The 18,313-nt window shown below is 32.0% G+C and overlaps 1 protein-coding gene across 1 annotated transcript in view; it reads right to left on the reverse strand.

The window, feature by feature from the left end:
* LOC126889827 (uncharacterized) overlaps positions 1–18,313 on the reverse strand; it is a 787,508-nt gene that overhangs the window by 313,253 nt on the left and 455,942 nt on the right. Inside the window, exon 4 of the mRNA XM_050658511.1 lies at positions 11,152–11,351. Coding sequence (XP_050514468.1) covers positions 11,152–11,351 — 200 coding nt within the window. The remainder of the gene's footprint in view (positions 1–11,151; positions 11,352–18,313) is intronic.

Consider the following 18,313-nt stretch of genomic DNA (forward strand, 5'->3'; position numbering starts at 1 on the left):
AAAAATTTTTTGTAATGCCATCCGTTTTCAAAATACAGGGCGTTGAAGAAAACAAAATTTTACACATTTTTTATGATTTTGCCGAAACTACTGGCAACATTGTAATACAATTTGGCGAGTTTTAAGAGGTAGTTGTGGTGCATTATTTGACATACAATTAAGAATTTTATATTTATCATTGGCGCGCATAGGGGTAATGGTCTGAACTTTTTAAAGAAAAAAGATAGTACGCCACTGACATATTTCAAATTAACAATCGTTTTTGAATTCCTCGTTCAATTTGTGATACAAAATCTATCTTCCTATTTTTTCATACGACGCGCCAATTTTATTAAAAAATAAAACATCTTAACCCTTACAAAGTATTCGAACTTATATGAAATAAAATACTACTATTAGTAGTTTCTGCATCTACAGAAACTCGTACATCCATTATAAAAACTAATTCGAATACTTTGTAAGGGTTAAGATGTTTATTTATGAATAAAAATGGCGCGTCGTATGAAAAGATAGATTTTTTGTCATAAATTGAACGGGGAATTCAAAAATGATTGTTAATTTGAAATATGTCAGTGGCGTACTATCTTTTTTTCTTTGAAAAGTTCAGACCATTACCCCTAAGCGCGCCAATGATGAATATAAATCCTTAATTGTATGTCAAAACATGCACAATAACTACCTCTCAAAAACCCGCCAAGTTTTATTACAATATGTTGCCAGTAGTTTCGGCAAAATCGTAAAAAATGTGTAAAATTTTGTTTTCTTCAACGCCCTGTATCTTGAAAATGGATGGCGTTACAAAAATTTCTTATTAAGCTAACTCCAATTATTTTTCAGTTTTTTACCTACTCCAGTGACGGTGTTACCTTTTTTGAAAAAGATGTATAAAATTGTATCAAAAAACGAAAAAAAAAACCGAAAAAATGCGGTTTTTTATTTTTAAAGGTGCGTTTCACCAATTTTAAATATTTGAAAAAATTCAGGGTGAAACATTATGCAAAAATACACGTTATATATATTTTTTTCGTGAAAATGAATGTCTTAGTTATTTTTTTATACTCATTTAAAATTTTAAAATCGTTCTAAAATTTAAATTTCTCGCCAAAAATTAAAAAAAAAAATTTTGGACAGAACTTTTTAAAGCTTACAACTTTCTTATTTAAAGTTTTTGGCTAGTTCTCGATGCGGCTGAGATAAAAAATAAAAACATAAAAACCCAAATTAGGCTCTAGGTGGGTCAGATGACCACCTAGGGGGCTAAAAATTTCAGAAAGTTAGTTTCACTATATATGCTAAACGGTGACCTATATGGAATTCGAATCGAGTTGGGGGCACTTTTCATCATTTTACCCGGCTAGGCCCTTTGTCAATCAACTTTGCGACAATGTTGACCTTAGAAAATTTTGAATATCATCTTTCACTGTGCGCTACTGTCACTAGCAATGTGAGGTAAATTCTAAGAGCAGTGAACAAATTTGAGAAGAGTGAAAGTAATTTATTTGTATACAATACAATACAATTTATTTGTATACAAGTAATTTAAAATATCCAAAGGTGTAGTAGAATCAAATGTAATTTTTCATTAATCGTTTTAAAGCATATTTTATGTTGAAAAACAAAGTAAAGGACCTGCTCTTTGGCGCTTGGCGCCCCCAACATCCCGGCGCCCGTGTGCACCGCACACCCTGCACAATAGGTAAAGCCGCCCCTGCGTTTTGTCGTTTTTTTTCGGAGGTGTCGTTTTTTCGTTTTCGCCGATTTTAGTGCTTTATTGATTCGCCTAATACTATTAATAATAATTATTATAAAATCTGTCATGGTCCACAAATTATTTTATTTGATTCGAGATTCGAATTATTTTATTTAAATCGAGATTTTCTAGTTAGCCTTTAATGGTACAAATTCCAAGTTACAATAAGTAAGACATGTGAACATTGAAGGCCTCGTTCACGTAGTAATCTACTGCAAATTTTTACAGTATTCGAATATTACTCAATACGAAATTTACTCAACGTTTAAAAAGCAGTAGGACTATTATTATAACAGTGTTGGCGAACTTATGACTCGCGTTTTAATACTGACACCTCACACGCGAGCTCATTTTTGGCGGCATGCATCTTGAAAGATAAAAAATTTTAGAATTCAAATATTTAACATAGAAATAGAAGGTTTAACAGACAAACTTCAGTACCAAAAAGTCACTAATTTTTTAAATAGATTTTATATATGTTTCTTGTTTTGTTCACGTACACCTTTAAATTTTTAAACTTTTATAGACAACAGAGGAAATATTTTTAATAAATCATCCCAAATTTTGGACCTAGTTGCCCACACAACACGCAAGCTAGAAGACATGTATAGAATGTATACCACCTTCTCAAGTGCCTCAAAAAATATGGGCCTGCAAGTAAACGAGGAGAAAACTAAGATGATGGTATCAACACCCAACAATAGAGCCAAAAACATCGGTCACCAATTCACGGTTGATAACTCTACCTTTGAAGTGGTGGACAAATTCATATACTTAGGCTCCCTGACCACCAAGGAGAACGTCATGACGGAAGAAATCAAGCGAAGGATAATCCTAGCAAACAAATGCTATTTTGGACTGAGTAGACATATGAGACAGGAAAATAGAAGCATTCGAGATGTGGATGTACCGCAGGATACTGAGAATATCGTGGACAGAGAGAGTGACAAACATGGAAGTGTTGCGAAGGATGCAGAAAGAAAAAGAACTTGCGCTTACTATTAAAAAGCGCAAACTGCAATACTTGGGACATATAATGAGGGGACAAAAGTACCAGCTACTACAATTAATTATTCAGGGAAAAATAATAGGTAAAAGATCCATTGGCAGAAGAAAACATTCATGGTTGAAGAATTTAAGAGATTGGTACAAGTGCAGCAGCTGCCAATTATTTAGATCTACGGTATCAAAAATACGCATAGCCTTGATGATAGCCAAACCTCGGAACGAGGACGGCACCTGAAGAAGAAGAAGAGACATATGAAAAGCAGAAACTTAAGCCAAAAAACAAAAATAACCATAATATACAAATCCCTTATACAGCCAGTTTGACATATGGATCAGAGGCATGGACCATTTCCAAGGCAGATAAAAACCTTCTGCTTGTGTTTGAACAAAGGATTCTGAGAGGAATATTCGGTGGCATCTGTGAAAATGGTGTCTGGAGAAGGAGGTACAACTACGAGTTATACCACAGATATAAACAAAAATTTGGTGGTAAAGACGTAGTATCTCTTATAAGAATAGGAAGACTAAGATGGGCAGGACATCTAGCAAGATCACAGCAGAACAACCCTCCTAGAAGAATCCTTATGTCCAACCTGATTAATATTCGTTCTATAAGAAATAAAACTAATGAATTATTTTTGTTTCTGGAGGAATTAGGATTTCCCCCGATAGTTGCGGGTACAGAGCACTGGCTTGAAGTCAACGAGCCTTTTCTTGTAGAAAAATATACCACAATTGCCAGGTATGATCGTCCAAGTTCGGCTCATGGAGGCACCCTAATTATCTCTAGAAATAATGATTTTTCTGTGGTAACAAAATATGACTTTTTGTTAAGTGAATCCTTCTTTGAGTTTTCCTTAGTTTATAATAAAAATCTTAATCTTTACATTATTTGCATTTATAGATCACCTGACTCTACCGTGGAACTATTTTTTCAGAACCTGCTAAATTTGTTAGATGACCTGCCTCATAAAAGCAGAAAAATTCTATGCGGTGATTTTAACATTAATTATGCTGCTGCTTGTGCTACCCAAGTGTCCCTGGCCAACATATTTGAATCGTATGGTCTCTCAATGCCCGTTAATTCTCCTACAAGGATTACAAAAACTACATCTACCATAATCGATTATATTTTCTCCGATTTCTCACCCCTTAATGTCTGCTCTACAGTTATTAATGCGGGACTATCTGATCAATGTGATCATGAAGCAGTGTATACGAAGTTTAACATCTTCAGCAAACCCTCCTCAAAAACCCAACGTTTAGGTAGGATTTTTTCCACCGGGAATTTACGTAAATTCCAAAATTTATGCTTAACTTCTTAGTGGCACTTTCCTTCTATAGACGTGGACTATAATTTCAGTGTTTTTCTAGATAAGCTTCTCCGCATCTTCAATAAGGCATTTCCTTTAATCCCTATTAAGCCAAAACATCGGAAACCTTGGGTTACGAAAAGTATTCGCATATCAGCCAAGAATATGCGTTCACTACTATACATCAAGAAATTTACTACCAATGTTTCTGTCACTGAATATATCACGAAGTACAGGACAACATATCTAAAACTTGTCAGATCAGCTAAAAAAGCCTATTATCAAAACTGGGAAGCTCTAAAAGTGTTGCAAAAGAAACTTGGTCTATAATAAACGATCTTCGAAATAAAACTCACACAGCTCAATCATTTTCCCTTCCAAATCCTGAAAGTCTAAACGACTACTTCGTTAATGTGAGTAAAAATATAACATTAACTATTTTGCCGCAACAAGATCCCATTTCCTATCTCCCTAACTCAAGAAAGGTCTCGAATTCATTATTTTTAAGACCAGTCGATATCTCTGAACTGATCCAAACAATCAATAGTATCAAAAGCAAATCATCTTGTAGTACTGATGGACAATCTATAAAAATTTTCTCTAATATCACAGAAAATGTGTTGGAAATCCTCGTCTCTCTAATTAATGATTCCTTCGAAAAAGGTAAATTTCCAGAGTGCCTAAAGACAGCCATTATTATTCCTCTTCATAAGGGTGGTGAAAAATCTGATGCCTGCAACTATAGACCTATTGCCTTACTACCGGTACTCTCCAAAATTATCGAGGGACTCATTAAAACTCGACTTATGTCCTTTATCGTTGATAACAACATTTTATCACAAAATCAGTTCGGCTTTTTAACAAATAATTGTACCACTGATGCCATGTTTTCTGTACTACATGAGGTTTACCAAGCACTAAACAATAATCTTTATACTGCCACTGTTTTCTGCGACTATGCCAAAGCTTTTGATTGTGTAAATCACGATATCTTTATTACAAAACTAAATTTCTATGGAATTCGAGGTATTTCTTTAAATTGGTTCCAATCCTACTTGAATAATAGGAAACAACTAGTTAGAGCAAATGATACTGACTCTAGTCTCAAAACATTGTATGTGGAGTACCACAAGGTTCAGTATTGGGTCCTCTTCTGTTCCTTATCTTTATAAATGACATCACTAATTTAAAAATCGACGGGAAAATTTTTCTTTTTGCTGATGATACCAGTATCACTTGGAGCAACTCAACTATTGCATCTCTTCATGAAACTATAACTTCGAATCTACTGACGATAAAGACCTGGTCTGACTCTAATTTACTCTCTGTTAACGTAAATAAAACAGTAGCATTATCCTATAAAGGAGCTCTTCAACCTTTGCCTCTTAATAACAGCCAGATCAGTTCCGTTGATTCTGTAAAATTTCTTGGTATTTTTTTAGACAGCAACCTCAAATGGTCCCTTCATATCGATTCGTTAAGTAAGAAACTCGCCTCAGCTTGCTATGCAATAAGATCTGTCTCAAGGGAACTCAATTTAGCATCTTCTAAAATAACATATTTTTCGTTGTTCGAGTCTTATCTTCGATAAGGTCTTCCTTTTTGAGGTTCTAGTACAGCTGCTCAATTTGATGTTATTTTTAAATTGCAAAAAAGAGCAATAAGATATCTGTTTGGCCTCAGAAAATCTACACATTGTAGAAGTTACTTCAGAGATCACGGAATTTTAACACTTCCTTCTTTATATATTCTAGAAACGGTTTGTTTAATTCGTAAACACCTTCATGTCTTTCCAGCAAGGCCCAGTCATCTTTACTCCACCAGAAATTCAATATTTGACATTTATTTACCGATTCCATCCACTGAGTTAGTAAAGAAATCTATATTATATTCCGCAAAGAAACTGTACAACCATCTCCCGTTACAACTTAAATCTGTAACATCTTTCCCAAAGTTCCGTAAAATGACAAAAGCCTATCTATCTAAAAGACCATACTATTCAATAGAAGAATTATTTTTTAATGAATAACTAAGAAAATTGGGTTTCATATGGAGAATTCTCACGACGAGGTCGAGGCGCGTGTTGAAGCGAGATTCAAGTGGGTCCTAATTTAAACGTCGGCAAAGAGAGATATAATATATATAATAGTGGAAAAGAAAGAGAACGCAGATGCCCTACAATACGGTAAAATTAGTAATATTTACTTTGTGATAAAATGTCCCGAATATGTCCCGAAGAATACAGGCAACCAAAAAGTTGACCGCTCTCAGTGGTGGAGATAAAAATATTAGTTGGTTTTTTTAATTCTCACAATGATAAAAATTAGAACAAAACGTAGTTTGACCATAAAATTACCACGCCACTGATCATACCCTCGGCTGACGAGACATCCACACTATCTACAGGCTAATAAATTTTAGCATTTGGTGTTATTTTAAGGGTCATAAATACCAAATTTTGACAGAAATTTCTCTATCTCTTCTTACGTTTAATCTTTTTCACGTTGGGTTGAATTCCGTCTTCAGTTTTTATCTTTTTCTGTTACATTTTTTTATTTCACTCATAATGTCGCAATACGCTCTGTCAGTTTTCCTCTATACGCAGTAGCATAAACTTGCCAGTTCCTTATGTATTTTATTATATTTGTTGTAAGTATGTACAATTTGCAATTTATATAAATTTTGCAATAAATTGTTTTTGTCTTGGCTTTTATATCTGATATTATACTGTACATTGTATTGTACTGTATTGACGATTTATCTTATTTTAGTAAATTGTACTTGTTGTTATTTGTTATTGATATTATGTTTTCTTTTGACTGTATGTAAGCTTTGTCCATAAAATTGTAAAAATTTTCAGTGACAATAAAGCATATTTCTAATCTATTCTATAAGTAGAAATAGGGGTAGGCCAAAACTCAGATGGAAGGATGGTGTGGATGAGGATGGGAGGAAAATAGGCGCAGCAAACTGACAACGGTTGGCAATGGATAGGACTGACTGGCGTAATAGACTTGGGAAGGTCTAAGCTCTTTCACAGGGCTGTAGCACCATTGATGATGATGATGAAACTTTTAAATTTAATTGTGCACTTTTTAAACAAAAATTGAAATCTACAAGTTTAGAACAAAAACTCTTGAAAATGACAAAAACTATAAAGAAAGCAACGTCGAAGAAACATACTAAGAAAAAGAACATTTCAAAAAATCACTGGTTCAAGATTCAGTTCAAGATAGTTTCAACTACTATGACAGTTTGACAATAGTTAGACTCTATTAAAAATCATTTGAGCATAAATAGAGTTTTTGATGTCCAACTACTACAATTCTACAGGGTGTGAATGTTGCTACGAAATTAAGAAAAAAAAACGTAATTATCTTTTAAGCTACGCTGTATAACATTACAAAACCCCATATTTTAAGAAAGACATCGAGGAGAATCCAAAAATGTAAAAATATACAGGGTGGTCCATTTAAAAAAACGAAGTTATAAGCCACTTCCGGTATAGCCGGAAGTAGCAAATAGATGAAAATATTTTCTTTAAATAGATGACTCTCCAAAACCCCTCCATTCCAATTTTCATGATTATATTGCCTGTAGTTAGATTTTCGTAGCCTCGAGATAGTATTTCTAATAGGACTTTTATCTGCCTCACCCTTTATATTTATTAATCAACGGTTAAATATACAGGGTGAGGCAAATAAAGGGCCTATTAGAAATATCTCGAGAACTAAAGACAACAGAATCATGAAAATTTAAATTAAGGGATTTTGAAGAGTCATCTGTTTAATGAAAATAATATTTTCATATATTTGCTACTTCCGGTTATACCGGAAGTTGCTTATAACTTCGTTTTTTTAAATGGGACACCCTGTATATTTTTACATTTTTGGATTCTCTTTGATGTCTACTTTCTTAAAATATGACGTTTTGTAATGTTATACAGGGTATTTTAGAAGATAATTACGTTTTTTTTATATAATTTCGTAGCAATATTCACACCCTGTAGAATTGTAGTAGTTTGACATCTAAAACTTTACTTACGTTTAAATAATTTTTAATATAGTCTACTATTATTAAGAATCATTAGTATAGCTAAATTTTTAATTTTATTATACAGGGTTGGTCGAAACTCGGAATGAGCATTTTCTGAGTTTTCTTAAATGGAACACCCTGTATTTTAGTATTGTAATGAAATGATATTTTATGGTACTTTTTTATTTCTTAAGCATTCCCTATACCTAACTGCTTTAATTTGTGCTTAATTGTTAATCGCACCAACAATCTTAATCACGTAGGTATTTTGATAGCTAAACCATTATTGGTAATTTTAAGGATCAGTCTGGATTAATATGTATTTATTTCTGAAAAATTATTTGTGATTGAATATTTTCACGGCCAACCTGATAAAATTTTACGTATTTTTTGTTGTAATTAATGTTTAGCTTGAATCACCAATAACTCACAAATTAAAGCAGTTAGGTATAGGGAATACTTATAAAATAAAAAAGTACCATGAAATATCATTTCATTACAATACTAAAATACAAGGTGTTCCATTTAAGAAAACTCAGAAAATATTGATTCCGAGTTTCGACCAACCCTGTATACTAAAAGTTCAAAATTAGCTATATGTACTAATGATTCTTAACAATGTTAGACTATATTAAAAATCATTTGAACGTAAGTAGAATTTTAGATGTCAAACTACTACAATTCTACAGGGTGTGAATGTTGCTACGAAATTAATAAAAAAAACGTAAATATATCTTAAAATACTCTGTATAATATTACAAAACCTCATATTTTAAGAAAGAAGATATTGCGGAGATTTCAAAAATGTAAAAATATACAGGGTGTCCCATTTAAAAAAAACGAAGTTAACTTCCGGTATAACCGGAAGTTGCAAAGAGATTAAAATATTTTCATTTAATAGATCATCCTTCAAAACCCCTGTATTCCAACTTTCATGATTCTGTTGTCTTTAGTTCTCGAGATATTTCTAATAGGCCAGTTATCTGCCTCACCCTATATAATATGTTCTAATGACCTAATTGTGAATATGAGATTCTGAGCAAATAAATGAGAAGAGCTAAATAAAATGACCTACATATCATATACAGGGTGATTGATTAGTAGGGTAAAGCTCAAGGGCTCCGCTATAGTAATAGATGGCAATAAAAGTTAATAACAAAAATTTTAGCCACATTTGAGCTTCGCATTACAAAATTAGTTAGAATGTTACACGGTGTTCGATAACACAGTGGCAGACCAAACTTATGTTTTTTTTTTAAATAGAACACTCTATATTTTATTTTAAATCCGAAATCCTGTTACTCCTCCATTACAAAAATATAAAGGTTTGTTATGTTATACAGGGTATTTACAAAGTTATAACCAATTTTATATGAAAATCGTAACAAGTTTAACTCCCTGTATAAATAAAAATAAGCAAAACAACAATGGTTTATTAATGCCACATTTTTTAACGTATTGTCAAAATTTTCAAGAATGGTCGACATTGCTAATTTTTTTTATATCAAATACAGGGTGAGTCAAAACGCAAGTACATTATTTTCTCAGTAATTTTAAATGGAACACCCTGTATTTTATATCACTATTGAAAAGTACCATTACCGTACTTTAATTTTTAGATAACATTTCCTATGTCTAAATTTATTAGTTTTCAAGATATTTTCATTTTTCAATGGACCAGTAGCGTGGTTACCCAAATCACCAGAATTTAATAAACTGGACTGATTTTTTTGGGGTTACCTTAATAATGAAGTTTATAAAATACCTCCAACAACAAGGGATGAGATGAAAAATAGGATACAAAGTGTATTTCGATGTGTTAATTTACAAATGCTCCGTAGTGTAAGTAGCTCATTCAATGATCGTTTTTAGGCGTACATAAATGTGTTAGAAGATAATTTTGAACACCTTATGTAATTAAATATTAAAAATATTTTATTAAAAGCAGCTTCTAATTTTTTCAAACATGTTTTTTTTGCAAAATGTATAACTGATAAATTATGTTTCGTTCTTTATTTGTTACATTGTTACATTTACATACAAAAGTAGTGTTTAATTAAAACGGGATAATACCCAAAGGTTGGCTGTATACCATCTATGTTAATGTTAGTGTTTAATTGTCTTCACAAAATATTGTATTTTGTTTTTGTGTGTTTTTTTGTAAAATTGATTACTAATTTTCTTTGTTTATTTGTTGCATTTACATAAAAAGATAGTTTTTAATTGTTTCAAAAATGTTGCATGTAGTGGTTGTGTTTTTGTTTGTAAAATGTATTACTAATAAATTATTTTTATTTCTTTATTTGCTACAGTGTTACATTGATTACCGGATTGATAATATAATCGGTAATCTTCAATTGTCAATTCAGTCATGGCTTACTTAAAATTTAGATAAATTTAAACACCTAAAATAATTTGCTCTGAAAAATGAAAATATCTTGAAAACTAATAAATTTGGGCATAAGGAATGTTATATAAAAATTAAAGTACGTTAATGTTACTTTTCAATAATGATATAAAATACAGGGTGTTCCATTTAACATTACTGAGAAAATAATGTACTTGCGTTTTGACTCACCCTGTATTTGACATAAAGAAAATTAGCAATATCAATAATTTAAAAAAATTTTGAGAATAAATAAAAAAAATATGGCATTAATAAACTATTGCTGTTGTGCTTATTTTTATTTATACAGGGAGTTGAACTTGTTACGATTTTCATATAAAATTTGTTATAACTTTGTAAATACCCTGTATAACATAACAAACGTTTATATTTTTGTGATAGACAAATTAACAGGATTTCTAATTTAAAATAAAATATAGGGTGTTCCATTTAAAAAAAACATAAGTTAGGTCTGCCACTGTGTTATCGAACACCCTGTAACATTCTAACTAATTTTGTAATGTGAAGCTCAAAGGTGGCTAAAATTTTTGTTATTAACTTTTATTGCTATCTATTACTATAGCGGAGCTATTGAGCTTTACCCTACTAATCAATCACCCTGTATGTAAATACATATTCAGATTATAAAGAATGATTACCTGGACCTGTCCGTGATGAATATCATCAAGTATTGCATGATCTTGTGATAAAGATCTGGTAGTAAGCTTTTTACGTCGTCGTTTGTGCATCGTTAAAAATTTGCCGTGACAAACAGGGACCGGCACTGTTGTCATGGCGTCCAGAAGAGCCCAGTCTTCTTTGGAAAAAACGTGCTGCATTGTGGGAGTTTCCGATAAAGCTGTAAAAAAAACAATACTATCACAAAATATTCAGTATTCAAGTAATTGTATTTAACAAGAAATAATTTAAGATTAAGATATTGATACAAAGATATAACTGTTTATTTAACAACGTCATAAGAATTTATTATGTTGTAAGTCAAGTCGAGCGGGACAAGGTTTGTGATCACTTTCTGAACGAAACAACATGATTGTAAAAGATCAGAAATAGTTTAAAGGTTGATAAAAGAATAGTAATATGGCCCATAAATTACTTGTTTTATAAATTTGAAAAAACAAACTTTAGTTTTACATATAAACAATATGACATAATTTTCTGTAAGTACCGTCTCCATCAATGGAGGTTCGCTGAATTAGGTTCCGTCCAATCAGAGAGATTTACCCGTCAAGGGCACTGCCTCCCCCTCCTCATGATTTGAACCCATGTCAGGGCGTAGTGATACTCTAAACATTGTTAGCTTCCTGTCTCCCCTGGTTGTGATTCTGTATCAGATGGACGGCTTCATGCAGGGATTTTACCACCAGAGTCTTCATTTGGTCTGTCCGTCGTGTTGGAGATCTCGTGACAGACCTCTAAGGAAGAGTGATATAACTTGTTCAACATTATTATTGCATCATCCATACGATCGGCTATAAGGACGATGTCATCTGCGAATCTCAAATGACTGAGCTTCTCTCCATTTATGTTGATACCATATTCGTTCAGATCTGCCGTCTTAAAACTGTGTTCTAAAAGGGTTGTCAACAGCTTTGGTGAGATGGTGTCTCCTTGCCGTACTCCTCGCTGTATACAGAATTTATTTGTTTGTTGATCAGGTAGTCTTACGCTAGCCGTTGCGTTGTGGTAGATATATTTTATCATGTTAGTGTAGCGATGGTCTATTCGGCATTCTGTCAATGCTTTTAACATTTTCTGCTGATTTATGGTATCAAACGCTTTCTCGTAGTCCACGAATATCAGTGCCAATGGTTTGTTGTATTCGGCAGACTTCTCGATCAAGTTTTTTATTACCAGTAGGTGGTCGTTAGTGCTATATCCGGATCTGAAGCCAGCTTGTTCGCTAGGCTGATAGAAGTCTAACTTAGCCTCCAGTCTTTTTTTGATAATTTTTGTGAAAAGTTTATATATGTGTGATAGCAGACTGATAGGGCGGTAGTTTTTATGTCACCTTTCTTGTGCAATAAAACAATGACTTCATTGTTCCATTGAGAAGGCGTTTTGCCTTGGTAAATGCATTCGGTAAAAAGTTTGGCCAAAACCTGGATAATTTTATTTCCACCTTGTTTGATTGCCTCAATCACTACTCCGTCATCGCCAGGGGATTTATTATTTTTCATTTCTGAAAGTGTCTTTTTAACTTCGTATGGTGTTACTTCTGGCATTAATTCTGATCCCTGGTTTGTGATTTTGGGCAGGAGCTGATCTTGCCTTGCGTTGGTGCTCTCATACATTTCGCGATAAAACGATTCGACAACCTTAAGGATTTCGGCTCTATCCGTAGCAATGCTGTTGTCTTTGTTTCTTATTCTGTACATATTTTTGTTACCAATGTTATTCGTATTTCGCCGCAAAACTTTTAAACTTTTGTTTTCTTGAATTATTTGAGTTATTTCTCTTGTATTGTTTTCTCTTATGTCTTTTCGGATTGACCGGTGGATATCTTTATTTAATTTCCTCAGTGTTGTGTAGTTGGAGTCGTATTTTTCCGTCAGTTGTCTTCTTTTACTTATTAACTCTTTGGTATTTTGGCTTAATTTTTCTTTATGGGTCACGACCGTCGGGCAGCACTCCCCGACTGGTATATTATTTGATAAATAATGACATGACTTCGAAGTCAGTTAAGTATGATATAATTCCCTAGGGCGTTATTTTGAAAAATAACGCCCTAGGGTATTAAATTAAAATAACTAGTTAAATAGTGTTAAGTTGACATATAACAACCTAAGTAAAACTATGGTTACCACAATTACGTTACGACTATTGCTGGTAAATGTACTTATTTGAAAACTAATTAATTCAAAATTCATTCAAATTTTTTGCATATAAAGAATAATTTAGTCGGACATTAAACGTTGAAGGCACCACGGGTATTATAGATAATAACGCTTTCGGTCAACGTATATCCCTCGGGCCAAAGGCCGTCGGTATATACACCATTGACCTCAACCGTTATTATCCTTATAATACCTTTGGTACCTTAATAAATTATTAACTATGTTAGTCATCATAAGTTATAATCATTACGGTCCTATTATGCTAAATTTCGATTAATTTATCTTTGCTCCTTCTTTGTAATATATGTATCACTATTGTTCGGTTTTGGTACTCTTTTAAAAAATCCAAAGCCGTCTCTGTTTGTAATGAGTGGTGTCTACATACTAGAAGTTAGCACATTAGCATTGTTGATGCGTTGGTGGTTGTGTATTTTGCCATCGCTGCTACTTTATAATAAAATAATTGTACCAAAAATCTAAAACTATTGTAGATACGGAATAATAAGACTAGTAAAATATTCTCATATTCTTTAAAGAAACTTATTTCTGTTGGATTACCTAAACATTTTCTTACAGTTAGTTTGCCAATTAGTGTTAGTGAAAACTGAAAACTTAATACTGACCTCGAAAAAGTTTATTTGCCTTACCTGCGGCACCTTTTACTCATATTTCACAACAAATAATAGGACCGGCCTTCTTTATATTTACAAAAGTTTATCACACAATTTTGAATACATACACGTTTTAAATAATTCTACAACTATGATCGTTCAGACTACATTTTAAATAATATTCCACGGTTTCATTACAAAAGCAGTGAATTCTCATACTTATCTGTCGAATATCGTTTCCTTATTGCATGAGGAGCGGGGAGTGTAATTAGTTGAAATTAGTAGGTATCTACCAAGTAGGCTGAACATAGGTAAGAACATAAATTTTAACATCATACCGGAGAGGACTGTAAGAAACTATCTTTAATAAGTATATCGCAAATTATGGATTAAATATACTGAAAGATAAAAATGGCAAACTTGTGTTAAATACCTACTAACGAAAAATATCAAAAATGGCAGTAGAAAGCTTAAAATGCATAGATGATGAAACTACTTCAGGGAAATAAGGTTTTTGTCGGGACACTTGAGCAGCCAGGTTGCAAATGGGTTTTTTGGGTACTATACACCTAATACATTATACATACAAAAATGCCCGTCACAGTTCGGACGAGAATTTTAGTTATTAACAATTAAGTGTCAAAAATGGCAGTTTTTTCGTTTAAATGGCTACAGGTAAACATAGGATAATTAAATATCTTATTTATAGTATTCTTCTTTTATTAGATGAGCCAATGTTTAAAACGGCAGTTTTTTAATTTTGGTCCGATCATTTGTTGCTTCGAAAATTGCAAAATAAAACTAAAATTTTGAAAATAAAAAATTTGCTATAACTTTCGCGAAAGTGACCTTACGACTTTTATATTTCACAAAAAGTTGAGTCAAAGAGTCCATATATTGCACAAAAAATTATAAGACGATTCGTCAATTAGTTTAAATTTTATTCAATTTGTTTATCCCAAAGAGCATTTTTTTTATAATGTTATTGTTCAGAAAATAATAATTATATAGAAATTCTGTGAAAACCACATGAAAGAACTTATAGTCTTGTTTTCACATTATTGAAGAAAATCATTAAAAAGTAATTTTTGTCACTACGAAAATATTTTACTAAAGTAGAGTCATTTTTGGCTTGAAAACAATTTGAATAGCTTTGTTAATATTGACTGTAGAGTAAATTTACCTTGGAATTTCAAAAGCTGGTATTTTGACACAAATTTTCAAAAAAAACTTTTCGCCTATGTTGATTACGGTCAAAGTTAGCCATTTTTATTATTTAATTCACAGTTACTTCAATATACATAAAATTCTCCTGTAACAGTGTTAGTTACCATACTACTCCGAAACGGCTTGGCCGATTTTTATGAAATTTTACAAGTGTATCTTATGGGACTCAGAATAGGTTTTAATCTATTTTTCATACCCATAAGTTATAAGGGGGGTTGCCCCCCTGACATTTTTTTTATTTTTTTGGACAAAATTGTCTATCTTAATTTTATATGATGTAGGATTAAAAAATACATACAACCCTTAATTTACACTTTTCCATCACCAACCCCTATTTGTTAATACCCATCTATATATTTACATCTATAAAATTCTCCTGTCACAGTGTTAGTTGTCATACTCCTCCGAGACCACTTGACCGATTTTTATGAAATTATATATGTATATTCGGTAGGTCTTAGAATCGGTTGTAATCTATTTTTCATATCCCTGAGTGATAAGGGGAACTCCCCCTAACATTTTGAAATGTTAGGTGGGGATTTACGTACATAACGTACTCTACAAGACTACGAGTATATACAATTTAAAAAAATTATGATCAAAATCCATCAACAAACTCTGGAGATATTAATCGCAGCATATGTTTGAAGAATCAGTTTCATTTTTTGAGTGCACGGATTTTAATAATTCATTTCCACCGACCACAAATCGATTTCGTTAGAACGTTATTTTTAAAGCTTTATTAACAACTCTGTTGAAGTTTAAAGTTTACTTAAACTTTTACACATAAACCATATACCTTCAACTTTGAAATGGCGCTAGTTGGGTTGCTTAATTGTTATAAACGAAGTAGCTGTCAATTAAATAAAAAAGGTGGCTAACTTTGACTGTAATCAACCTAGGCAAAAAGTGTTTTTTTTGAAAATTCGTATAAAAATACCAGCTTTTCAAATCCCAAAGTAGTTTTAATCTACAGTCAATATTAACAAAGTTATTCAAATTGTTTATGAACTAAAAATGACCCTACTTTAGTAAAATGTTTTCGGAATAATAAAAATGAATTTTTAATGATTTTTTTTAAATACTTTGAAATCATGACTTTTCTTCTTTCATATGATTCTCACAGAATTGCTATTACATTACTATTTTCTGAACAATAATATTGCGAAAAAAAAGCTCATTGGGATAAACAAATTGAATAAAATTTAAAATAATTGACGAATCGTCTTAAAATTTTTTGTGCATTATACGGACTGTGTGTCTCAACTTCTCGTGCAATATGAAAGTCTTAAGGTAATTTTCACAAAAGTTAGAGCAATTTTTTTATTTTCGAAATTTTAATCTTATTTTGCAATTTCTGAAGCAACAAATGATCAAACCGAAATTAAAAAACTGCCATTTTAAACCCTGGCTCATCTACCACGAGAATAACAGTATAAATAAGATATTTAATTACCCTATTTTTACCCGTAGCGATTTAATCGAAAAGACTGCCATTTTTGACACTTATTTGTTAATAACTATATTTCTCGTCCGAACTGTGACGGGCATTTTTGTATGTATAATGTATTAGGTATATAGTGTCCAAAAAACCCATTTGCAACCTGGCTGCTCAAGTGTCCCGAACATGGTATATTTTTGCCTTATTTCCCTGGAGTAAACCTTGATGATGATAATAGACTTGTTCAACACAATGTACAAAACAGAACATATACCGAAATTCTTGGTTACTCCAAAATGTGAGTTTTATGATATAGGTACCTGAAAATACCGCACACCTAGTTCAATAGTGCCACAAGTGCAAAACACAATATTCTCGAGAAATGAGCAAAACGTTCTGTAGCAAATGCGTTATGCCCTGTAAATAATTTATTTTGAGAATGACTGGCTTCAAAATTAAAATTTAGGTAGCAAATTATACAGTTATTCGCTGGATCTTATTACAATTTATTAAAATTGTGAAGAAAGTCACTTATAAAACGATACCTAGGAGATACGGCGGCAATATAATGAAAAAATAAATTGCTTTTTGCAGTTGTGGCCGTATTGAACGTATTGAATAATTACATCGGTTGTATTGTGGCAGTGTATATTATCGCCACATCTCCCAGTTATGGCCATATTGCATTTTCAAAACCTCCAAAAACCCTACAGTGAAATACCGAAGTAACTTACTTTATACTTATCCAAAACAATATTTTAGTTCAGGCTGTATTGCATAAGATGGGGCATTATATATACCCCAGGCTGTGGGTGAAAAAACGTGATATAATTCAGGAATTTTTGAAACTTATCAGATGTTGTAAAGGACGATGCCAGGAATAACTTCTACTAAAATGTGACCAAAAATATTGTGAGCTTTTTTTTTAATTGCGATTTTCATTTGTTAAATTTGCAATTTTTAAAGAATTTTAATTTTGCAGCTTAGGATATTGATTTTAGAGAAAAACTTTTTGATATAAAGTTGTAGTAAATTAAAAAACCTACAATTTGAGCTATGGTAAGTTTAATTTCGTTTATTGGTTATTGCAAAACAGCATGCGAAAGGTCCAAAATGGCCGTTTTTTACAATTGCGTTATTTATTGTACAAATAATTTTTTTATTTTTTTAAAGCTTTAAAATGAAGATCTTTCAATTACAAACATAAAAAAAATTGCAAGGCCGGATTAACGAATTTGTTGCTTAGATATTATAAATTGTTTATCCCAAGAGGTCAAATGTCGAAGGCTATAACTTTTTGAAGAAAAATCGTAGAGAGTTGTTGTAACATCCAATCTCCTTCTAAAGAGTTATAATTTCATATTCTGATGTAAATAAATGCGTAAAACATTTTTAAACCTCTAATTTTTGGGTTTGAAAATTATGGGGCAAATTTCGTTATAAACATTTAGAGCTGAAGTGGCCCAGTTTTTGACTTACAGATTATTGTTGCTGAAGGGGAAACGAAGATTTATAAAAAAATAAAAAATTTCTACGACCAGCTGAAGCCGAGCTAAATGTTGGGTTTGAAAATAAGGGGCCAAATTTCGTTATAAACATTTAGAGCTGAGGCGGCCCTGTACATCCTATGAGTTTCTAACTTACAGATTATTGTTGCTAAAGATGAAACGAAGATTTATAAAAAAAT

Source organism: Diabrotica virgifera, chromosome 8, assembly GCF_917563875.1.
Source record: "Diabrotica virgifera virgifera chromosome 8, PGI_DIABVI_V3a".
Taxonomy (NCBI): Eukaryota; Metazoa; Arthropoda; class Insecta; order Coleoptera; family Chrysomelidae; genus Diabrotica; species Diabrotica virgifera.